The sequence below is a fragment of the Rhinatrema bivittatum genome, chromosome 8 (genome assembly GCF_901001135.1).
Source record: "Rhinatrema bivittatum chromosome 8, aRhiBiv1.1, whole genome shotgun sequence".
NCBI lineage: Eukaryota > Metazoa > Chordata > Amphibia > Gymnophiona > Rhinatrematidae > Rhinatrema > Rhinatrema bivittatum.
The window spans coordinates 8,325,616-8,349,428 of record NC_042622.1 but is presented as its reverse complement, the minus strand read 5'-3'; the positions used below and the strand labels follow the sequence as shown (position 1 = coordinate 8,349,428).

At 49.4% G+C, this 23,813-nt stretch overlaps 1 protein-coding gene across 1 annotated transcript in view; it reads left to right on the top strand.

The window, feature by feature from the left end:
- Positions 1 to 12,562, top strand: part of LKAAEAR1 (LKAAEAR motif containing 1) — an 87,862-nt gene extending 75,300 nt beyond the window's left edge. The window contains exon 4 of the mRNA XM_029613661.1: positions 11,822 to 12,562. Within this exon, the coding sequence (XP_029469521.1) occupies positions 11,822 to 11,884 (63 nt within the window). The 3' untranslated portion in view covers positions 11,885 to 12,562. The remainder of the gene's footprint in view (positions 1 to 11,821) is intronic.
- Positions 12,563 to 23,813: the final 11,251 nt, after the last annotated feature.

Here is a 23,813-nt window from a genome sequence, read left to right as displayed (position 1 = left end):
TTCAGGCCCATCCTGGACCTCAAGTCTGTCAACCGCCACCTGAGGATACCATGCTTCCGCATGGAAACCCTACACTCAATAATAAGGGCGATTACAACCGGGAGAGTTTCTCACATCCCTGGATCTTTCAGAGGCCTACCTACACATCCCAATTCATCAGGTACACCAGCGCTTCCTACACTTCAAAATCCTGGACCTTCATTACCAGTTCCAGGCACTACCCTTTGGGTTAGCCACAGCACCCCGGACATTCACCAAGATCATAGTGGTGGTGGCGGCAACACTGAGGAAGGAAGGAATCCTCTTACACCCTTACCTAGATGATTGGCTGATCAGGGCGAAATCCCCAGAGGAAAGCCACCAAGCAACCAACAGAGTCAAAACTCTGCTGGATAGCCTAGGATGGGTGGTCAACACAAACAAAAGTTGTCTGCAGCCCTCACAGTCTCTAGAATACCTAGGAGTCCGATTCGACACCAAAGAAGACGAGGTCAGCCTGACTCCCACAAGGAGATCAAAACTGAGGAACCGGTTACAAATCCTCCTGAGCGAACCCCGCCCCACAGCATGGGATTACCTGCAAGTCCTCGGTCTGATGGCATCCACACTGGAAGTAGTGCTATGGGCGCGAGCTCACATGAGACCCCTACAGCGCTCGCTTCTATCGCAATGGAATCCACTGTCTCAGAACTATTCCGTACGTCTACTACTCTCGGGCAGAGTCTGGACCCAGCTATGATGGTGGCTGCAGGCCAGCCACCTGAGCCAGGGAACAAGACTATCTTCACCAACCTGGACCCTGCTCACCACAGACGCCAGCCTACGAGGATGGGGAGCACACTGCGAGGGGCTAACCGCCCAAGGGCAGTGGGACGCAGAAGAGTCGGGATGGAACATCAACCGACTAGAAGCGCGGGCAGTCAGGCTAGCCTGCCTACTGTTCGTTCACAGACTCCGAGACAAAGCGGTCAGAGTAATGTTGGACAACGCCACAATAGTGGCCTTCATCAACCGCCAGGGGGGAACCAGAAGCCAACAGGTGTCTCTGGAAATAGACCTCCTAATGTCGTGGGCGGAAGTAAATCTCCAGGAGATCTCGGCCGTCCACATCGCCGGGAAAGACAACATCACGGCGGACTACCTCAGCAGAGAAAGTCTAGACTCAGGAGAATGGAAGCTGTTGACCGCAGCATTCCAAATGATAGTGAACCAGTGGGGAACACCAGACATGGACCTTCTGGCAAACCGGTCCAATGCCCAAGTACCCAGGTACTTCAGCCGCAGGCGGGAACCTCAGTCCCAGGGGATCGATGCCCTGGTACAGACATGGCCACAGGGGATTCTTTTATACGCCTTCCCGCCGTGGCCCCTATTGGGCGCAATCGTTCTCAAGATACAGCTTCACCGGGAACTAGTACTTCTGGTGGCCTCGGACTGGCCAAGAAGACCGTGGTACGCAGACATGAGAAGACTACTGGCAGGACCCACCTGCCACTGCCTCCACACAGAGACCTGCTTCAACAAGGACCGATCCTCCACGAGGATCCAGCTCAATTCTCTCTTACGGCCTGGCCATTGAGAGGGCTCACCTGAGAAAGAGCGGATACTCGGGGGCGGTAATCTACACCCTACTCCGAGCATGCAAGTTCTCCACATCTTTAACGTACATAAGGATTTGGAGAATATTCGAAGCCTGGTGCGAACACCACGACATCATACCATGCTCAATTAAAGTTCCCGTGATCCTGGAATTCCTGCAGAACGGGCTACAGAAGGGTCTGTCCCTCAGCTCCATCAAGGTGCAGATGGCCGCATTGTCATGCTACGGCCCCAAGAGCGAGGGCGACAGCATAGCTTCTCACCCGGACATTTCACACTTCCTGAAAGGAGTCAGACACATCTGCCCACCACTAAAGTGGCTGGTACCTCTTTGGAATCTCAACCTGGTCCTGGATTTTCTAGCAGGAACCTCGTTCAGACCCCTCCGAGGTCTGTCCCTCCACCTGTTAACGTTAAAGACAGCATTCCTGCTGGCAGTTTGTTCAGCCCGCCGCATTTCAGAACTACAAGCACTGTCCTGCCGTGAGCCGTTCCTCAGGCTCACCCCGGGAACCATCCAGCTTCGCACGGTCCCTTCGTTCCTTCCCAAAGTGGTGTCACACTTCCATCTTAACCAACCATCTCGCTACCATCGCCAGATGAGTCGAAGAATTCGGAAGAAGCTCGTAGTCTACGCCACCTCAACATCGGCAGACTCCTATCCAGATACCTGGAAATGTCGGAACCCGTACGAAAAACGGACCACCTATTCATCCTCCACAGCGGGAAGAGACAAGGGAAAGAGGCCTCGTGGGCAACCATAGCCCGCTGGATCACGGAAGTCATCAAGGCGGCCTACGTAGAAGCAGGCAAGCCACCGCCTCTACAGATCAAGACCCATTCTACTAGAGCCCAGGCAGTGTCCTGGGCAGAAACCAGAATGCTGTCACCCGCCGAGATTTGCAGGGCGGCAACATGGTCCTCCATCCACACCTTCTCCAGATTCTACCGCCTGGATGTTCAGGCTCGGGAGGACACGGCATTTGCAAGGGCAGAACTAAGTGGGTCACGGGCAGCCTCCCACCCAGTTCGGGAATAGCTTTTATACATCCCATTGGTCCTGAGTCCATCTGCTACACGCTAGGAAATGGAGAAATTACTTACCTGATAATTTTGTTTTCCTTAGTGTAGACAGATGGACTCAGCATCCCACCCTTGGCTGCCGTTACTTATGGAATTTCGAATGATACTTGGATAAGCCATGCTTTCCTTCACTTTGGACACCCATCCTACCAGGTGTCAACGCTTTCCGGTTGAGGGCACTGGCGGTCTCCAGCTATAGCCAATTCAACCAGATCAGTTTAATCAAGTTATAAAGTTTAACCAAGTTATGAAGTTATTCAAGTTAATCAAATTATTCAGTCACACATATATCCACAATGCTTTTCGAGGAGAATACTGAAGAGCTGTACTTCCTGCAGGGGTATATGTACTAGGGCTGACGTCAGATTGAAATCTGATCCGTCTCCAACTGCTATCAGGAGTACACTATACCCATTGGTCCTGAGTCCATCTGACTACACTAAGGAAAACAAAATTAGCAGGTAAGTAATTTCTCCATTATGTACTTTATTTTATATTATGTTGTACTTTTAAGGCACCTTTCTTGAAACAAGTTCAACTCAAGCAAATACAACAACGAAAATATATCATATAAATAATACAGCAATGAAATACATAATTGATAACACGTCAGTGTTTCTCTTTGCCCAATATATTATTGGAATTCCTTGAAGTGCACAGAAAGTAGAATTTTGTTTGAGGTCACGTTTGGAAAATATTCTATATAATCAGGGCTTCTGTTTTTTAGATTTTAACTGATAAATCCAAAGGAAAAAAAGGTCCTACGCTAAAACCTAAGGGGGCAGATTTTAAAAGCCCTGCGTGCGTAAATCCGGCTGGATTTACGCACGCAGTGGGGTTACGCATGACGAGCCTATTTTGCATAGGTTCAGCGACGCACACAAGCCCTGGGACGCGCGTATGTCCCAGGGCTTGAAAAAAGGGGCGGGGTGTGGGGGGGGTCGGGGGCGTGGCCAGAGGCCCCCGAAGGCCCGCTGGGCCGGGGGATCACGCAACCTACGCCTGCCCAGAGGCAGGTGCAACTTAAATAATAAAGGTTAGGGGGGATTTAGGTAGGGCTGGGGGGCGGGTTAGGTAGGGGAAGAGAGGCTCCCCTAGGACTCGGCGCGTGCAAGGTGCACAAGTGTGCACCCCCCTTGTGCGCGCCGACCCTGGATTTTATAACATGCGCACGGCTGTGCGTGCATGTTATAAAATCGGCCGTAGATTTGTGCGCACAAATCTACGCCCGCGCCTAGGTCTTAAAATCCGGCCCTAAACGTTTTTTTGTAAGACCACACAAGCTGCCAAGCAATTGTATGTTTAACAAGCGAAGAGGTCCATGGCGTCACTGTAAAAGATGGAATTATGACTTACCAGAAAAAAACCCCTTGTTCTGTGAAAAGCATTCAAAAGATTTTTCAGTCCAAGTAAGAGAAAAGCAAAGGCATTTTATGCTCACTACGCTCATAAGAGATAAGTGAGTCACTGCTCTTGACACTGACGCCATCAGTGTGTCAAATGCTCTGGTAATCGTGGAGGTATTTCAGTCTAACAAGTCTAACGATGAAGCAGAATACAGGACAGTACAGCAGGGTCTTTCACCTCGCGCTGATGTGAGAGAAACCTCTTTTATTCAGGAACCCAGTTGATTTGTAGCCAATCATAATAGGCACCACCAGCAAAGAGAAGCCTGCATGGCCTTCTGTTTAATCAAAGGCTACATTTTGTAAAGCATAAACAAAATATTTTGAAAAGACGGACTCAGATGAACGACTTTAAGATAAGTCCTATTTTATTTGCACAAAAAATATTGGGAAAAGGTTTTTTGTTTGTTTCTGCTTAACACAATGTAGCCTGTGATTTAATATAAGGCAACGAAGGCATTATTTTGCGGTAGTGCCCTTAATGATTGCCTAAATATCTAATGAGTTCCTGTCTAAAAGAGGATTCTGTAGCATCAGTGTTGTATTATTTTCCCTCATTTCTCTGACCCAGCAGTTGTTATGTGTTTCACGAGGAGGCTCCATGGAAGAGGACGTCACTCTTCTGCTTGATAGGACTTCTTGTTTTCTTTCTGCTCTGAACATTAGTGCTTGGTACTTTTGATTTTTGTTTTAACCGATAAACAGCAGTAGAAATGGGTGTGTGTTGGATAAACGGAGGAGAAATCCCGCTTCCAGTGCACGCTCAGCCTCTCCCTCTTTGCCTGATGTAAACCATTGCTCTTGCTTTGCACATTCTTTGTGCTGATGGCTCCTCATCTGCACAAATTCCCATCGACCAACGGGTCTCCGCTGCACAGCTCCTCCAAGGACGAGCATCAGAGCAGGGGAGTAAGGGGACAGAATGAGCAAGGGGGGCAGGGGCAGAAGAGCGTGGTAGGGATGGACTGCTGGCAAGGAAAACCATGAAAAATACTGATTTCCTAGCATGTAGCAGATGGACTCAAAACAAATGGGTATAGTGTGCTCGTGCTAGCAGTTGGAGACGGATCTGATGTCAGCACGGGTACATATACCCCCACAGGAAGTGAAGCAATTCAGTAATTTCCGTCTCCAAAGCAGTTCGGAGCTACCTCACGCTCGCTGAGCGTGTTTCCAAATTCGAACGACTAAATTCATAGAAGAATCCTACTGACGAACGAGCCCCGCACTCCTGTGGTGATACCAGGCGGTCACTCACCCAGTCGAGTTTCCCGAGCTGACTTCCATGGTCCCTCGGAGGTAAGAGCCTCGGTCCGGTGGCCGGTTCGCAGCAGGGACCCAGCCCCCGAGTGAGAAGGGCTCAGGCGCGGCTTGGCCCCCGAGCGAGACGAGTTCGGGCACGGCCTAGAGGCAGCCTCGGTCCCGGCGTGGACTTGGCCCCCGAGCGAGATGAGTTCGGGAGTGGCCCAGAGGCAGCTGGTGCACTTCCTTAGGCACGGCGGTGAAGGTACTCACCCTTTCCCCCCGCAGCCGGAGACCGCCCGGGTCGCAGCCGGGAAGCGCCGAAGACAAGGTAAGGCGTACATCTTTACTTGGTCTCCGAGGAAGTGTGGACTAACTGGGCTTTGCCTACGAGGCAGCCCACCAAGGAGGTCGCCATTTTGCCTGCCTACTCACCTTCACCAACTAAGCGCACACGCAATAGGCGCACGTTGTTAGCGCACGCTACTAGATTACGCGCACATTTATATTTAGAAGATGCCCGTTATAGGCGCACATTTATAAGACGCCCGTTGATGGGCGCACGTTTATAAGACGCCCGTTGATAGGTGCATGCTGTTGCGCGCGCTTGTTAGGCGCACATCGTTGGGCGACACCGAATTTCAGGCGAATGGAGCATAAGAGAGCCCAGGCAGCCGCAGAGCCAGCACCTCCAGATTCTGGCATGAAAGCTCTAAGCCTCTGCTCAGCATGCAACCTCAGAGCCACACAGAGCGAGGAAGCCGACTCACTATGTGCCCAATGTGAAGAGGCCATGGGAATTCCAGGACAGGATCAGTCCCAGCCCAGCGGTTCCTCAGGGAACACACCGGACTTAGCAGGCCACGGCGAGCAGCCAAGGAACCCGAGAGACCTGGTGCCCCTACGGCCAGATCCGGCTTCGCTTTCCTGGGTGGAATTATTTAAGGGGATTCACGCCTTTGTCCAGATGCAGACTGCTCCTCGAATGGGTCTTTCCGTCCCGGTTGATCCGGCCCCTGGACCCTCGAGACCTAGGCGCGGCCACTCGCCACCCGACAGCCCCGATTATGGGGATTCGGATTGCTCCGAGGAAAATGAGGAGCCCCCCGAGGAGGGTGAACTTCCCTCGGAGATAGAACCATATTGGACCATGAGACGCTTCTTTCAGAAAGAAGATCTTCCAGGCCTGGTCTCACAATGCCTATCAGAACTGGCCATTCCGGGCCAGGACACTCCAGGGGACCCCGAAATGAACCCCTTGTTAGAAGGCCTGCGCCAAACGGCTCACCATTTTCCCCTCCTACAAGCTGCACAGCAGCTAATCGATCTGGAATGGAAGGCGCCGGAGGCATCATTCAAAGGGGGTCGGGCCTTGGCAGGCATGTACCTCTGGATCCGGCATCCAAGGAACTGCTGGCGTGCCCCAAGGTAGATGCCATAGTTAACGCAATTGTGAAGCACACTACCATTCCGGTTGAGGGGGAGCGGCCCTCAAGAATGCCCATGACCGACGCATGGACACCATCCTGAAACAAGCCTTTGAGGTAGCAGGTCTTGCTGCACCGTGGTGACACGTTCCTGTTTATCACAAGCGAGAAACAACACCCCGGAAGAAGACATAGAATCAGCTCTCGCTTTTCTCACTGATGCAGCCTCCGACCTCGTCCGTACGGCAGCCAAGGGAGTGTCCTCCTCAGTGGCAGCCAGAAGACAGCTGTGGCTACGCAATTGGGCGGCTGACTCGTCTTCCAAGACACGCCTCACAAGAATGCCCTTTAAGGGTTCCCTACTGTTCGGCAGCGATCTCGAGAACTGAGCTGGGGTGCCTCTCCATTACCCCGTCTACCAGAAGACAGGTCGAGGAGGAGCCAGCGTTCTTTTTCTAGACCATCTAGAGGTAGAAGCTCTCAGCGCTTCAACCCTTACAGGACTCGCTATCATGCACCTCGTTCTCAGGCCAGGAACCAGCCCTTTCGGGCTAAGCACAACAAGAAGAGAACCGGCTCGTGTTCTGGTCCCGGCCGCAACCCACAATGACAATCAGCCGACCCATCCGGGGGTAGCAGCCATAGGGGGCAGGCTAACCCTCTTCTACCGCAGGTGGGTCGAGATCACTTCGGACCAGTGGGTCCTCGCCATCATCCGAGAAGGATATTACCTGGATTTTCTTCGGCTTCCACCGGACAAGTTTGTGGAATCTCCTGGTTCACCTCTCAAGAAAGCGGCACTAGAAGTGACCTTACAGAGGCTCCTGGCCCTAAAAGCCATAATCCCAGTACCTGCAGGAGAGATAAATTCTGGGCATTATTCCATTTATTTCATAGTACCCAAGAAGGAGGGCACTTTCAGGCCCGTCCTGGACCTCAAGTCAGTCAATTGTCACCTACGGGTCCCCAGCTTTTGCATGGAAACTCTGCAGTCTGTCAAGAATTCAGTACAGCCAGGGGAGTTTCTCACCTCCCTAGATCTGTCGGAAGCTTATCTACATATCCCAATTCATCGGGATCACCAGCGCTACTTACGCTTCAAAGTCCTGAATCAGCACTTCCAGTTCCGTGCTTTACCCTTCGGGTTAGCCACTGCGCTGCAGATCTTTACCAAGGTCATAGTAGTAGTGGCGGGGGCACTCAGGAAGGAAGGAATTCTCGTCCATCTCTACCTGGACGATTGGCTGATCAGGGCAAAGTCACCAGAGGAGAGCTACCGAGCAACCAACAGAGTGATAGCTCTTCTGGAAAGACTCGGATGGGTAGTCAACATAAACAAGAGCTCCCTACAGCTGGAATACCTAGGAGTCCAATTCGACACCCAAGAAGACAAGGTCAGCCTGACCTCCAAGAGAAAGTCAAAACTCCGGAATCATCTGCAGGTCCTGCTGAGCGCCAGCCGGCCCACAGCTCGGGATTACCTTCAGGTCCTCGGCCTCATGGCATCCACTCTGGAGGTGGTGCCATGGGCGTGGGCTCATATGAGACCATTGCAACGCACCCTTCTATCTCAATGGAGCCCACGATCACAGAACTACACCATACACCTCCCTCTACCGACCAGAGTGTGGTATCAGCTACAGTGGTGGTTACAGCCTGGCCACATGAGCCGGGGGTCAAGAATGTCCTCCCCAACCTGGATTCTGCTTACCACAGATGCCAGCCTGAACGGATGGGGAGCACACTGCGAGGAACTCACCGCCCAAGGGCGGTGGACCAGAGAAGAGTCAAGGTGGAATATCAACCGACTAGAGGCACGGGTAGTCAGGCTAGCGTGCCTGCGATTTGCCCACAGACTTCGCAACAGAGCGGTCAGAGTGATGTCAGACGACCGCCACCGCGGTGGCATACATCAATCGACAGGGCGGAACCAGAAGCCAACAAGTGTCCCTAGAAATAACTCCCCTGATGATTTGGGCAGAAGCAAATCTTCAGGACATCTCCGCCGTCCACATCGCCGGGAAGGACAACACGACGGCCGACTTCCTCAGCAGAGAAAGCCTAAAGCCGGGGGAGTGGCAGCTGTCACCCACAGCCTTTCAGATAATTGTGGATCACTGGGGGACGCCAGCCATGGACCTCTTAGCAGAGAGGTCCAACGCTCAAGTTCCCAGATATTTCAGCCGCAGGCGGGATCCTCGAGCTCAGGGGATCGATGCCCTGGTACAGCCATGGCCTCAGGGGATCCTGCTATACGCCTTTCCTCCGTGGCCCCTGCTGGGTGCCATTGAACACAGGATTCAGCGACACAGAGGCCTAGTTCTTCTAGTGGCCCCGGACTGGCCAAGAAGACCCTGGTACGCAGACATGAGAAGACTACTGGCAGGGAATCCTCTACCTCTGCTTCCATACAGGGACCTGCTACGGCAAGGCCCCATTCTCCACGAGGATCCAGCTCAATTCTCTCTTACGGTCTGGCCATTGAGAGGGCTAGACTGAAGAAAAGAGGATACTCGGAGCCGGTAATAGATACACTCCTCCGAGCACGCAAGTTCTCCACATCACTAACATATATAAGGATCTGGAGAGTTTTTGAAGCTTGGTGCGACTCTCACAGCACCAATTCACATGCCACTAAGATTCCTATCATTTTGGACTTCCTACAAGATGGACTTCAGAAGGGTCTGTCCCTCAGCTCCATCAAGATTCAGGTAGCAGCGCTGTCTTGCTACGGTCCCAGGAGTGACGGCAACACCATTGCCAAACACCCAGACGTTTCACGTTTCCTGAAAGGAGTCAAGCACATTCGCCCGCCACTGAAGTGGCCAGTGCCCTTGTGGAACCTCAACCTAGTATTGGAATTTCTAGCGGGATCCGCCTTCAGGCCCCTTCGAGGCCTGTCTCTTCGTTTGTTAACCTTGAAGATGGGGTTCTTGCTGGCCGTATGCTCAGCACGCCGCATCTCAGAGCTACAAGCGCTGTCCTGCTGTGATCCGTTTCTCCGAATCACTCCAGAGGCTATCCATCTTCGTACGGTTCCATCCTTTTTACCCAAAGTGGTCTCCCACTTTCACCTCAACCAAACCATATCCTTGCCTACCACGGACGGTTTGAAGAAGTCGGATGAAGGTTGAATGCTACGCCATCTCGACATCGGCAGACTGCTGTCCAGATACCTGGAAATGTCAGAAGCAGTACGAAAGACGGACCACCTGTTCGTCCTGCACAGCGGGAAGAAGCAAGGAGAAGCGGCCTCATGGGCAACCATCGCCCGCTGGATTAAAGAAGTTATCAAGGCAGCCTATGTAGAGGCAGGAAAACCACCGCCTCTATAGGTCAAAGCTCATTCTGCCAGAGCACAATCAGCCTCTTGGGCAGAAGCTAAGCTGCTGTCTCCGGCAGAGATCTGCAAAGCGGCGACGTGGTCCTCCCTCCATACCTTCTCCAGATTCTACCGTCTGGATGTCCAGGCCAGGGAGGACACAGCATTTGCGAGGGCAATCCTACACGGGCCTCGGACAGCCTCCCGCCCAGTCCGGGAGTAGCTTTTGTACATCCCATTTGTTTTGAGTCCATCTGCTACACGCTAGGAAATGTAGAGATTACTTACCTGATAATCTCCTTTTCCTTAGTGTATGCAGATGGACTCAGCATCCCGCCCGGCTGCCGGCATACATGGGGATTCACCGACTCACGGTAAGCCACGTTTTCTTATGATAGGGCATCCACCCTGCCGGGTGTCGACGCCTTCCGGTTGAATACACTGGCGGTCTCCAGCTACCATCAATTGGTCAGGGTAATCCTGTTCATTTAAACGATCGGTCAGTCAAAACATATATCCATAAAGCTTTGCAAGGAAGATTACTGAATTGCTTCACTTCCTGTGGGGGTATATGTACCCGAGCTGACGTCAGATCCGTCTCCAACTGCTAGCACGAGGACACTATACCCACTTGTTTTGAGTCCATCTGCATACACTAAGGAAAAGGAGATTATCAGGTAAGTAATCTCAACATTTTATTTACATAAAACTGTCAAACAGCTGCAAAATTCCGACCAGCCTTTCTATGTTATTAACACCTAAGAACAGAAGCCTTATGTGTGTTTGGTATGATCTAAAATGCACAGGACTCCTATAGGGAGTCAGGAGCAATGCAATATAATAAGAAGACAGAGGCTAATTGGGCTGCATAGAGAGGGGCAAGGAGGTGATCGTAGCTCTGTACAGGTCCCTAGCGAGGCCTCATCTGCAGGACTTGTTCGGTTCTGGAGCCCGTATCTCAAAAAGGACAGAGAAGAGTGACCAAAATGCTGCTGGGCTTGCACCAAAAGAGTTAGGAGATGAGACTGAAAGCCCTAAATGAGTATTCTCTGCAGGAGAGACAGGAGTGTGTGCTGCAGAAAGGCCTTAATAATGCACAGGAATCAGCCCTTCTTCCATGGAAAGAAAGCCTTAGAAGAAGGGGTCCTACTATGAAGCTCCATGGGGGTAGGGTGAGGACAAATGTCAGGAAGTATTTGTGTTTTCACAGAAAGGGTGGTAGATGAATGGAAGGCCCTCCCAGATGAGTTGGGGAGGACAAAGACGGTGAAGGGATTAAAAAAGGCATGGGATAAGCATACAGGATCCCCGGGCTAAAGCATGGAGATGGAGAAAAGGGGCAACCTGCACAGAGCAGCAATTACACTAAGAGTAAAGTAACTGTTAAAAAACTGGCTGGGCAGGCTGGATAGAGCACATCTACTACATTACTATAAGCTGCCTCAGAGTTTATAATTGCAGAGAGCTGAAGAGAAAACGCTCACCCACATGTGACAGTCAGGGGGCTCCAGAACCCTACACCAGTCCAGTTCTTTCATTTGTGAGGACCTGATAAGAAGTGCCAGACTGGGCCAGACCAAGGGTCCATCAATCCAGGGCCCAGGTACCCGGCAGGATCCCAGACAATACATTCACTCCTTCCTGTTCATAGCCAGAGATAAGCAGTGGTTAATACTGATGTATGCACGCTTCCTCTCTTGTCTTCCGAATCTCTGAGTGCTGTCTGTTGTGCTGTTTCACAGAGGGCACGAGTGGAAGAGATCATGGGCGATGAAGAAGAGCTGACCATTAAGAGGACGAACTGATCGGGATCCTACAGAGAAAATGAAGACAGGACGGAGGGAGCCAGCCAGCCGAGAGCTGTCCCAGCCACAGATAAAGATGCATTCTTGCAAACCTCTGCTCTCCTCTTCTTGTGTCTGCGCAAGCCTCCGCCAGATCCCTTGCCATGGGGTCATTAGGGAGCACGGAACAAGCTTCACTGAATTTTATCCCCAAACAGATGTAGCACTTAGTGGCCCAATAGTAATGAACCGAAACTAACTGCATGATCTTACTGAACTTGTTACGCAAAGCATTGCATCAGCCAAAAGAGAGGCAGCTTCTGTCCTGGCCGATACAACTGGCTTATGGTCCAAGTTACCTGGCATTTGTTCTTTAGTCATATGGTCATGAATCTGATATACTGTGGGTAGTGGGGCAGATGAATGAGTGTACTTTGCATAGAGTTAGAAACTGGAGGAACTGTTCCATGTCAGGCAGTGAGGAGTCTGAAGGCTGGCTGAGCTGTAGGTGCTGAGTCGCACGTTTCCTGCTCACACATGGGGCCTGGTCTGCTCTCTGCTCTGCCTGGCCAGCAGGTGAGCGCTGTATTCTCCAAGGACAAAGCAGGTTGGCAGTCCTCAGACGTGGTGACATCATTAGATGGAGCCCGGCACGGAACTTTGATCTCAGAGATTCTAGAGCTTTCAGCATGCCCTACTGAGCATGTGCAGCTGTAGTCATCACCCTGCCCCCGAGGCAGAGTCCCTCAGTCTCTTTTTTTTTCCGCGGAGCCGTGTGCTCCCGGTGTTCGGCTTTGCTCTCTTCTCACAGTTTTCGTATGTGATTTTTTTCTTTCCTTAAGGTAGTTTTCTTTCCTTAAGGTAGTTTTATTCTTCTCTTTTCCTTTTCTTTCCAACTGAATGCCAGCCGCACAGTGGGGTTTTCCCCTGTGCAGCTTGGCAGAGTCTGTAACTATTAAAGAAAAAAAAGATGAAAAACAACTTCTGCAGTTTTGTATCTGTGTCCTCTCCTTGCTCAGTCTCCTTTTTCTCCCTTTCCCCAGTGCTGATAAGACTAAGTTATGCAGTCCGTCAGTGATCCGTGTAGGCCACTGAGCCTGTGGACTTGCCTGAGTTCTATCAGGCTGGAGTTCCATGTCGTTTCACCAATTAGGGGATTGAGGATCATGCCGTTTCTTGGGAAGGAGAGATCTTCTTCCCCACATCCCAAGGAACTCGTCTTCATGGACAGGAACCCTGGAAGACTTAGCCTCCCCTCCTGCTTGCCAGTCTTGGCAAGGCAGTCTCCTTGGAGAGAGGGTGAGCAGGAGCCTGGGTTAACAGCTTGCTGCCGCACCTCGGAGCCATGCCCAGTAACTGTTGCCCATGCACAGCTCTGACCTGCGCACCATTCTTCTGACGCATCGATCTCAGGACCGCGTCAGGGACCAGGCCCACCATTGTGTACCAGGAAACATAGAAACATAGAAATGATGGCAGAAGAAGACCAAATGGCCCATCCAGTCTGCCCAGCAAGCTTCCACGCTTTTTTCTTTCTCTCATACTTATCTGTTACTCTTGCCCTTATTAGTATCTTTTTGGTTCTATTTCCCTTCCACCCTTGCCATTAATGTAGAGAGCAGTGCTGGAGCTGCATCTAAGTGAAGTATCAGGCTTAATTGGTTAGGGATAGTAACTGCTGCAATAAGCAAGCTACTCCCGCGCTTATTTGTTTAACCAGCCTGTGCCACTCAGTCCTTGTTGGTTGTTGTCTGAATATAATTCCTCTTTTCTTTATTCCCCCCTGCCGTTGAGGCAGTGAGTTGCGCTGGATATGTATTCCAAGTGAAGTATCAGGCTTAATTAATTCAGGGTAGTAACCGCCATAACAAGCAAGCTACACCCATAATTATTTGTTTACCCAGACTATGTAATTCAGTCCTTGTTGGTTGTTGCCTGAATATAAATCCTCTTTTCCTCTTTCCCCCCTGCCGTTGAAGCAGAGAGCTATGCTGGATATGCATTGAAAGTGAAGTATCAGACTTATTTGGTTTGGGGTAGTAACCACCGCAACAAGCAAGCTACTCCCGGGTTTTTACCACATTTCCTTTTGCCGTTGAAGCATAGAGCAATACTGGAGTCGCATTGACAGTGAGAATGTTTATTGAATAAGGGTATTAATCTCCAGGATGTAGCTGTCATTCTCGCAAGTCACCCCCATGCCTCTTCTCTTCATTCCCATCCTCTAGCCTTTATGGATCCACAAAAAAGTCAATCAGATTTGTCTGACAGGACCTTCCCTTGGTGAATCCATGCTGCCTCTGGTCCATCAATTCTGTTCCTTGTAGATAGTTCACAATTCTTTCCTTCAGCAGCAACTCCAATACCTTTTCCACTACCGAGGTGAAGCTAACCGGCCTGTAGTTTCCAGCCTCCTGTCTGCTCCCGCTGTTGTGAATTGGGACCACCGTCGCTCTTCTCCAATCACTCGGCACCGTTTCCAGGGAGATATTGAACAAGTCACACAGCGGAGCCGCCAGCACATCTCTGAGGTCCCTCAGTATCCTGTGGTGAACCTCATCAGGCCCCGTGACTTTGTCCACTTTCAGTTTTCCTAGCTCTTCCCATACATTCTCTTCCGTAAACAGAGTTTCATCCATTCCGCTTCCCTCCAGTTTCTTGTTAACTAGTGTTGGTCCTTCTTCGGGGTCTTCTTACCATGGTCACCCTTGATGCCATAGAGATAGAGGGACGCCTTCAATGCCATCTCTGCTGTCAGCATCGATGGAAGTGGAGTCTCGCTGCACCGGCTTGAGTGCCGAGGTAGATGAGTAGTAGCCCTAACTGATGCCATTGATCGGGGCTACACTGCCATCGATACTGTGATGCCCTCTGTGCCGAGATGCCATTGATGCCATGGCGCCCTTAGTCAAACAGAAGCAAGACAGACCAGTTGCCTTAGCTTGAAGACATTTGTTGGCACATATATTTAAACAGAGCCTAACTCTGGCCGAGTTTCGTACAGCTATGGTGGAGATACTTTCTGTTGTGCAAAATCTTTTGAACGGCAGAGTTGAAAAAAGCACAATATTTGGGGTTGAATCTTGCCGGAAACCTATCTAGTAAAAAAGATCAGAAATTGCATCTAGCAAAATTGATTCATACCAAAACTCAGCCAGAGTTGGGCTCTGTTTAAATAAATGTGCCAATAAATATCTTCAAGCTAAGGTGACTGGTCTGTCTTGCTTTTGTTTGCCTTCTGGCTTCGACAGACCATCTTCCAATCTGCTTTATGGCGCCCTTAGTGCCATCGATACCATGGTGCCTTTGGTGCTGCGCCGCCATCGATGCTGCATCGACATCGACGCTGTGGTGCCCACGGTGCTCGACACCCGCGGTGCCATCGACGCCCTCAGTCCCATCAAGGTGCATGCATGGCCACCCTCGAGGCTGCTGAGATTGAAGCGGGGGCAGGCCTTCAATTCTGTCAAGGTGCATAGCCGCAATGCTGTGGCAGCCCTCGATGCTGTCGAGGTGTGTACCCTTGAGTCCGCAGCCTACCACTAGGTCATCGCAGTGCATGGCCTCAATGCCAGCGTAGGACGTGACTTCAGTGACATTGTGATGCGGTGCTGCCCTGATAACATTGATGCCCTTGAGGCTATCACGGTGCAGGGCCACCGTGGAGGCCCCCATGCTACCAATGCCTCTCGTTCCCACCTCAAGCACCACCGCCCAGGCACTCGGTTTCCTGTTGCGAACCCTGGTCGTCCCTGAGGCCATCAACTGCTGGGGCTCTTGGAAGCCCACGCATGACCCTGCAGCCCTCAGGTGGCCTAGGTTTTTTGGCCTTGAACAGATTGAGCACAGGGGTCGCCATCTACTCGAAGCTCCCTGGTATGCTGAGGCATCCAAGCGCAGTGATCCCATGCCCTTGAGACTTCTTGGTGGTGTCCTCTACGAGGCACTGAGAAGCTCTATGCTGTCCCTTCCTGGGCTACAGCTTTTGGAGCTTCAGTGCTTGCGAGACCATCGAGCTCACTGCATTGACACCCATGGATGGATAAGTGACTGAAGGGAACAGTCGATGGCACTGGCGTCAGTTCCTTGGGCATTGGTGATCTGTGTATGGACTGCAGACGCCCATGGCTTCCTTGGTACCACCAGTACATTGATAACTTCGGGCACCAGAGTCTCCTTTGGGGCCACCAGGCAGTTGGTGTTCACGGGCATCTAAGGCACCGAGGGTGGCGCTATCTGCCGTTGAACCTATTCTGAGTCTGTCCAGCACCATTGAATCCCTGGGTGCAGAGTCGCTTGGTGCCCTTGTGGTTTTGCATTGCTGAGTGCAACAGTGCCATAGGGCCCTATGGGCACTGTCACCACTCTAGACACCAGTGGCTGTGATCACGACCACAGAACCCCATGGGCACCTTCGTTCGCCAGGGACTTCGCTGCTGTCATGTCCTGAGGGAATCGAAGGTGTGCCATTCCCAATGCAGAGCAAGGGCCCGCCTCTCGCAGCATTATCAAAAAAGCAAAGAATGTTAGGAATTGTTAGGAAGGGAATAGAAAATAAAACGGAGGATATCATAATGCCTCTGTATCGCTCCATGGTGAGACCGCACCTTGAATACTGTGTACAATTCTGGTCGCTGCATCTCATAAGAAAATGCCATACTGGGTCAGACCAAGGGTCCATCAAGCCCAGCATCCTGTTTCCAACAGTGGCCAATCCAGGCCATAAGAACCTGGCAAGTACCCAAAAATTAAGTCTATTCCATGTAACCATTGCTAATGGCAGTGGCTATTCTCTAAGTGAACTTAATAGCAGGTAATGGACTTCTCCTCCAAGAACTTATCCAATTCTTTTTTAAACACAGCTATACTAACTGCACTAACCACATCCTCTGGCAACAAATTCCAGAGTTTAATTGTGCGTTGAGTAAAAAAGAACTTTCTCCGATTAGTTTTAAATGTGCCCCATGCTAACTTCATGGAGTGCCCCCTAGTCTTTCTATTATCTGAAAGGGTAAATAACCGATTCACATCTACCCGTTCTAGACCTCTCATGATTTTAAACACCTCTATCATATCCCCCCTCAGCCTTCTCTTCTCCAAGCTGAAAAGTCCTAACCTCTTTAGTCTTTCCTCATAGGGGAGTTGTTCCATTCCCCTTATCATTTTGGTAGCCCTTCTCTGTACCTTCTCCATCGCAATTATATCTTTTTTGAGATGCGGCGACCAGAATTGAACACAGTATTCAAGGTGCGGTCTCACCATGGAGCGATACAGAGGCATTATGACATTTTCCGTTTTATTCACCATTCCCTTCCTAATAATTCCCAACATTCTGTTTGCTTTTTTGACTGCCGCAGCACACTGAGCCGACGATTTCAATGTGTTATCCACTATGACACCTAGATCTCTTTCTTGGGTAGTAGCACCTAATATGGAACCCAACATCGTGTAATTATAGCATGGGTTATTTTTCCCTATATGCATCACCCTGCACTTATCCACATTAAATTTCATCTGCCATTTGGATGCCCAATTTTCCAGTCTCACAAGGTCTTCCTGCAATTTATCACAATCTGCTTGTGATTTAACTACTCTGAACAATTTTGTGTCATCTGCAAATTTGATTATCCTACTCGTCGTATTTCTTTCCAGATCATTTATAAATATATTGAAAAGTAAGGGTCCCAATACAGATCCCTGAGGCACTCCACTGTCCACTCCCTTCCACTGAGAGTCCACTCCCTTCCACTGAGAAAAAAAGATATAGTTGCGATGGAGAAGGTACAGAGAAGGGCGACCAAAATGATAAAGGGGAATGGAACAGCTCCCCTATGAGGAAAGGCTGAAGAGGTTAGTGCTCTTCAGCTTGGAGAAGAGATGGCTGAGGGGGGATATGATAGAAGTCTACAAAATCATGAAAAGACTTGAACAAGTTAATGTAAATTAGTTATTGACTCTCTCTGATAATACAAGGAGCAGGGGGCACTCCATGAAGTTAGCAAGTAGCTCATTTAAAACACATCGAAGAAAATTCGTTTTCACTCAGATTATAGTATAATCATCCTAACACACCTAAACCCTGTACATAGTTTATTTTTTACAAATATCCTGTTTCAACTTTAACGTCTCAGCTACCTCATGTTTCAGAGTAGCCGTATTCCTATGTATTTCAAGCTACGTTTTTATAGTTCCTATCTATCCCTCCCCTTCTCCCTGTTTTATGTATTTTCCATCCTATATGTTACGTTGTTTGATGTAAACCGATATGATGTCCCCACTAATATCGGTATAGAAATTTAATTAATAAATAAATAAATATAGTTAAGCTCTGGAATTCATTGCCAGAGGATGTGGATACAGCAGTTAGTGTTACTGGGTTTAAAAAAGGTAGTGTACCTCAGCCGGGTGCTTGGCCATCTGTTCCGAGATCACCCTGGGCCTGCCCTTCGGATTTCCAGCCTGGTAATGAAATCTGTTCTACCGGGGTTTGCGTATGTGACTCCCCAGCTTCCCATCTACTGGAGTTTTCGGGATTTCTCCCTGGAGGGTTTGCTCTATCTCATTGGGTAATTCTCTGCTGAATTCATCAGTGAGTTGTTCGCTTGGGATTCATATACATCTTGGCGACTTGTGTTGCCCCGGCAATCCACCAGTCTGCCTGCTTGTGATCTTCGCTCCTTCTGACTTCTGGTTGGACAGGGGGGAGGGGAGGACAAGCTGAGACATTCACGGTATATCTTCTCTGTACCTGCAGGCCAGGATATACCACGTTTATACATACATTTCGCCATGCTCTGGCCAATTCTGCCTTAGCTTTTCTCACTTCTCTAGGCCTTCCTGCTCCCATGTGCTGTCCTGTTCTTGACGGGGGTTCTTGGGTGAGCTTCAGGCCTATCTCATCTCCCTGCTCAGGAGTTTTTGGGCTACCAATCCCTTCAGCCCCTGGAAACCCCTGAAGCTGTACTGTACAGTCAGCTAGGTCTGATGCTTCGGCACGCTGTGTCTGTCCCAGGCCCTGCCTGATTCGCTGCTTGATCTTCCAAGCATTGCTTGGATTTCTTCTGCCCATAATGCTTACCAGCCAAACCTGAGTACTCTTCTGCAGAGACATTCGGCCTTCGGATGTCAGCGGATCACGGTTTCTCTCTGGGGGGGGCTCTCGGGCCCCATTTGTTTTTTGGTTATCTTTTAACACCGACGAAAACTGTGGTCTCCTAAGAGTCTTTCTCTTCCCTACACCTCTGGGTTCTTCCTGTATCCAGGAGGTTCTAGACCTGTTGTGGTCAGGGTTTACTTTTCAGGAGCCCTGCTTGTACTATTTCCCGTGATGTGAAGTTATCACTCCTCTGCCTTAGGCACCCCTGCTGCACAGGAGGGTTGGTGTCTCAGTGTTTTCTATGGTTTTACCCTGGTGGGTCGGCTGCCTCACAGGCAAAAGGGAGAGGTGGTGCTTTCAGCATGGTGCGGTTTCCCGCTCTGTCCTTCTCAGACAGCCTATAGCTAGGGATTCACCCATGTGTGTGGTCTACCATCCTGCTTGTCCTAGGAGAAAGCAGAGTTGCTTACCTGTAACAGGTGTTCTCCTAGGACAGCAGGATGTTAGTCCTCATGAAACCCTCCCGCCTCCCCTGGGAGTTAGTTTCTCCATGTATTAACTATTTCATGGACCGAGGGACTGTGCCTAGGGGGCAGGGTGATGACTACAGTTGCACATGCTCAGTAGGGCATGCTGAAAGCTCTAGAATCTCTGAGATCAAAGTTCTGTGCCGGGCTCCATCTGATGATGTCACCCATGTGTGAGGACTGCCATCCTGCTGTCCTGGGAGAACACCTGTAAGAGGTAAGCAGCTTTCAGATTCCATCCCTCATAATCTGAGCACTTTTCCCTTTCTTTTGGTGTATCATTCCATGGTTTTACACGCCAGCTTAGCTTTTCTCCCTGTTGTGCACGGTGTGACGCTGGCTTCCACTGTATTACTATCACTGGACTAGATTTACTACTATTGACTGTAGAGAGATTTCAGATAGAGGATTTAAGATCTCTAGACGATCTTAAGAAATTCAAAACATCTTATAAAGATTTTCTTCTCACCCTTGTTTTTGAGATGTAAGCAATGAAGTTAATGTCATCTAACTGATTAAGAATTTTTCTTTTTAGCATACTTGAGATGTACCGTAATGAAGTTAATGTCATCTGACTTCATATACAAATGTGACAATGGTTTGTCTGCTGACTTGATGTTTGATGATTTCTTTATTATTTAATTTTTGTTACTTTAAATTTTGTGGAGTTTAGTCTTTGCCAAACTTTTATTGTAATGCTGTGTGTGTAATTATGTACATCGCTTAGGCCAATTGTGTTAAGCGATTAATAAATTTTTAAAAAGAAAGTTGTAGAAAATAAAATCATATGTCAAGACACTGGAACAGTAACAGAGCATCATTCAGTGTTACTGATGTTCTGAACCTAATAATGTGTGCGGTGCTACTGAACTGCAAGGCATTGGGGAGGTACTGTACGGGCTTCATTTACCTTTGATTGGTTTCTCAAATCTTGAAAAATTCCAGGTATGCTGAACGCTTCTTCCACCTGCTTTTCTCCATCCCTTCCCAGCGCATAACTGCTTCATGGCACACCCTGGGAAAACACGGCAGCACAGAGTCCATGGGCACTTCCAGTATATCTGCTTTGTAATTCATTTTTAGAGAGAATTTTTCTGGGTAGTTTTGGCTTCAAAATTACTGCAACGTTAATGCGCTCAAGGTGCCTGCAAGCTTTCCACCAGCTGCTTGTGTGAGCATCAAGGAAGGCACAGTAACACATGTACTTTTGCAAATCCCATGTATGTCCATTATTTTAATCATTAGAGCTAAACACATCCCTGCAACGCCTGCATTTCTGGTAAATGCATCCCTGTGATGCCTCCGTTTCTTCATAGAGGAAGACATTTTACCTGGTAAATAGGTAAATGCATCCCTGCAACGCCTGCGTTTCTGAATAGAGGAGGCCAATTTACCAGGTAAATGGATAAATGTATTCCTGCGACACCAGCATTTCTGGATAGAGGAAGCCGTTTTACCAGGTAAATGGATAAATGCATCCCTGCGACCCCTGCGTTTCTGAATAGAGGAGGCCGATTTACCTGGTAAATGGATAAATGCATCCCTGCGACGCCTGCGTTTCTGGATAGAGGAGGCCGTTTTACCTGGTAAATGGATAAATGCATTCCTGCGACGCCTGCATTTCTGGATAGAGGAAGCCGTTTTACCTAGTAAATGGATAAATGCATCCCTGCGACGCCTGCGTTTCTGGATAGAGGAGGCCGTTTTACCTGGTAAATGGGTAAATGCATCCCTGCGACGTCTGCGTTTCTGAATAGATGAGGCCGATTTACCTGGTAAATGGGTAAATGCATCCCTGCGATGCCTGCGTTTCTGAATAGAGGAGGCCGATTTACCTGGTAAATGGGTAAATGCATCCCTGCAACGCCTGCGTTTCTGAATAGAGGAGGCCAATTTACCTGGTAAATGGGTAAATGCATTCCTGCGACGCCTGCGTTTCTGAATAGAGGAGGCCAATTTACCAGGTAAATGGATAAATGCATCCCTGCGACCCCTGCGTTTCTGAATTGAAGCGGTTTTACCTGATAAATTAGTTAATGTATTCTTGCGACACCTGCATTTCTGAATAGAGGAGGCCATTTTACCTGGTAAATGGATAAATGCATCCCTGCGACCCCTGCGTTTCTGAATAGAGGAGGCCGATTTACCTGGTAAATGGGTAAATGCATTCCTGCGACGCCTGCGTTTCTGAATAGAGGAGGCCAATTTACCTGGTAAATGGATAAATGCATCCCTGCGACGCCTGTGTTTCTGGATAGAGGAGGCCGTTTTACCTGGTAAATGGATAAATGCATCCCTGCGACGCCTGCGTTTCTGGATAGAGAGGCCATTTTACCTGGTAAATTGATAAATGCATTCCTGCGACGCCTGCGTTTCTGAATAGAGGAGGCCGTTTACCTGGTAAATGGATAAATGCATTCCTGCGACGCCTGCGTTTCTGAATAGAGGAGGCCGTTTTACCTGGTAAATGGATAAATGCATCCCTGCGACGCCTGCGTTTCTGGATAGAGGAGGCCGTTTTACCTGGTAAATGGATAAATGCATCCCTGTGACGCCTGCGTTTCTGGATAGAGAGACCATTTTACCTGGTAAATGGATAAATGCATCCCTGCGACGCCTGCGTTTCTGAATAGAGGAGGCCGTTTTACCTGGTAAATGGATAAATGCATCCCTGTGACGCCTGCGTTTCTGGATAGAGGAGACCGTTTTACCTGGTAAATGGATAAATGCATCCCTGCGACGCCTGCGTTTCTGGATAGAGAGACCATTTTACCTGGTAAATGGATAAATGCATTCCTGCGACACCTGCGTTTCTGGATAGAAGAGGCTGTTTTACCTGGTAAATTGGAAAATGTATTCCTGCGACCCCTGCATTTCTGTGTAGAGTAGTTTTACCTGGTAAATAGGTGCATGCCTGTGTTTCTGCATAGAGTAGGCCTTTTTACCTGGTGAACGGGTGAATACATCCCTGCGATGTCTGCATGACTGGATAGAGGAGGTTGTTTTACCTGGTAAATGGGTAATTGTATCCCTGCAACTCCTGCATTTCTGTGTAGATGAGTAGTTTTACCTGGTAAGAGGGTAAACTGAGCCCGCGGGAGCCTGCTTTTCTGGATAGAGGAAGTCTTATTATCTGGTAAATGCATCCATGCGACACTTGCGTTTCTGCATAGATGAGTAGTTTTACCTGGTAAACATAAATGCATCCCTGCGATGTCTGTGTTTCTTCATAGAGGACTTTTTCCAGGTAAAGGTAAATTCATCCCTGGGGCGCGCCTGCATTTCCAGATAGTGGAGGTTGTATTACCTGGTAAATGCATCCCTGCGATGACAGTTTCTTGATCGAGGAGGCCATTTCACCTATTAAATACATCCCTGCGATGCCTTCATTTCTGGATAGAGGAGGCTGTTTTACCTGGTAAATGGGTAAATGCATCCCTATGTCACCTGTGTTTCTGCATAGACTAGGTAGGATTACCTGATAAATTATTAAGTGCATCCCTGCGATGCATGAGTTTCTAGATTGAGGACTTTGTTTTACCAAGTCAAGGGTACATGCATCCCTGCAGCGCCTGCGTATCTGGATAGAGGAGGCCGTTTTACCAGATAAATGCATCCCTGCAGCGCCTGCGTATCTGGATAGAGGAGGCCGTTTTACCAGATAAATGCATCCCTGCAGCGCCTGCGTATCTGGATAGAGGAGGCCGTTTTACCAGATAAAATGCATCCCTGCAGCGCCTGCGTATCTGGATAGAGGAGGCCGTTTTACCAGATAAATGCATCCCTGCAGCGCCTGCGTATCTGGATAGAGGAGGCCGTTTTACCAGATAAATGCATCCCTGCAGCGCCTGCGTATCTGGATAGAGGAGGTTGTTTTACCAGATAAATGCATCCCTGCAGCGCCTGCGTATCTGGATAGAGGAGGCCGTTTTACCAGATAAATGCATCCCTGCAGCGCCTGCGTATCTGGATAGAGGAGGTTGTTTTACCAGATAAATGCATCCCTGCAGCGCCTGCGTATCTGGATAGAGGAGGTTGTTTTACCAGATAAATGCATCCCTGCAGCGCCTGCGTATCTGGATAGAGGAGGTTGTTTTACCAGATAAATGCATCCCTGCAGCGCCTGCGTATCTGGATAGAGGAGGTTGTTTTACCAGATAAATGCATCCCTGCAGCGCCTGCGTATCTGGATAGAGGAGGTTGTTTTACCAGATAAATGCATCCCTGCAGCGCCTGCGTATCTGGATAGAGGAGGTTGTTTTACCAGATAAATGCATCCCTGCACCGCCTGCGTTTCTGGATAGAGGAGGCCGTTTTACCAGATAAA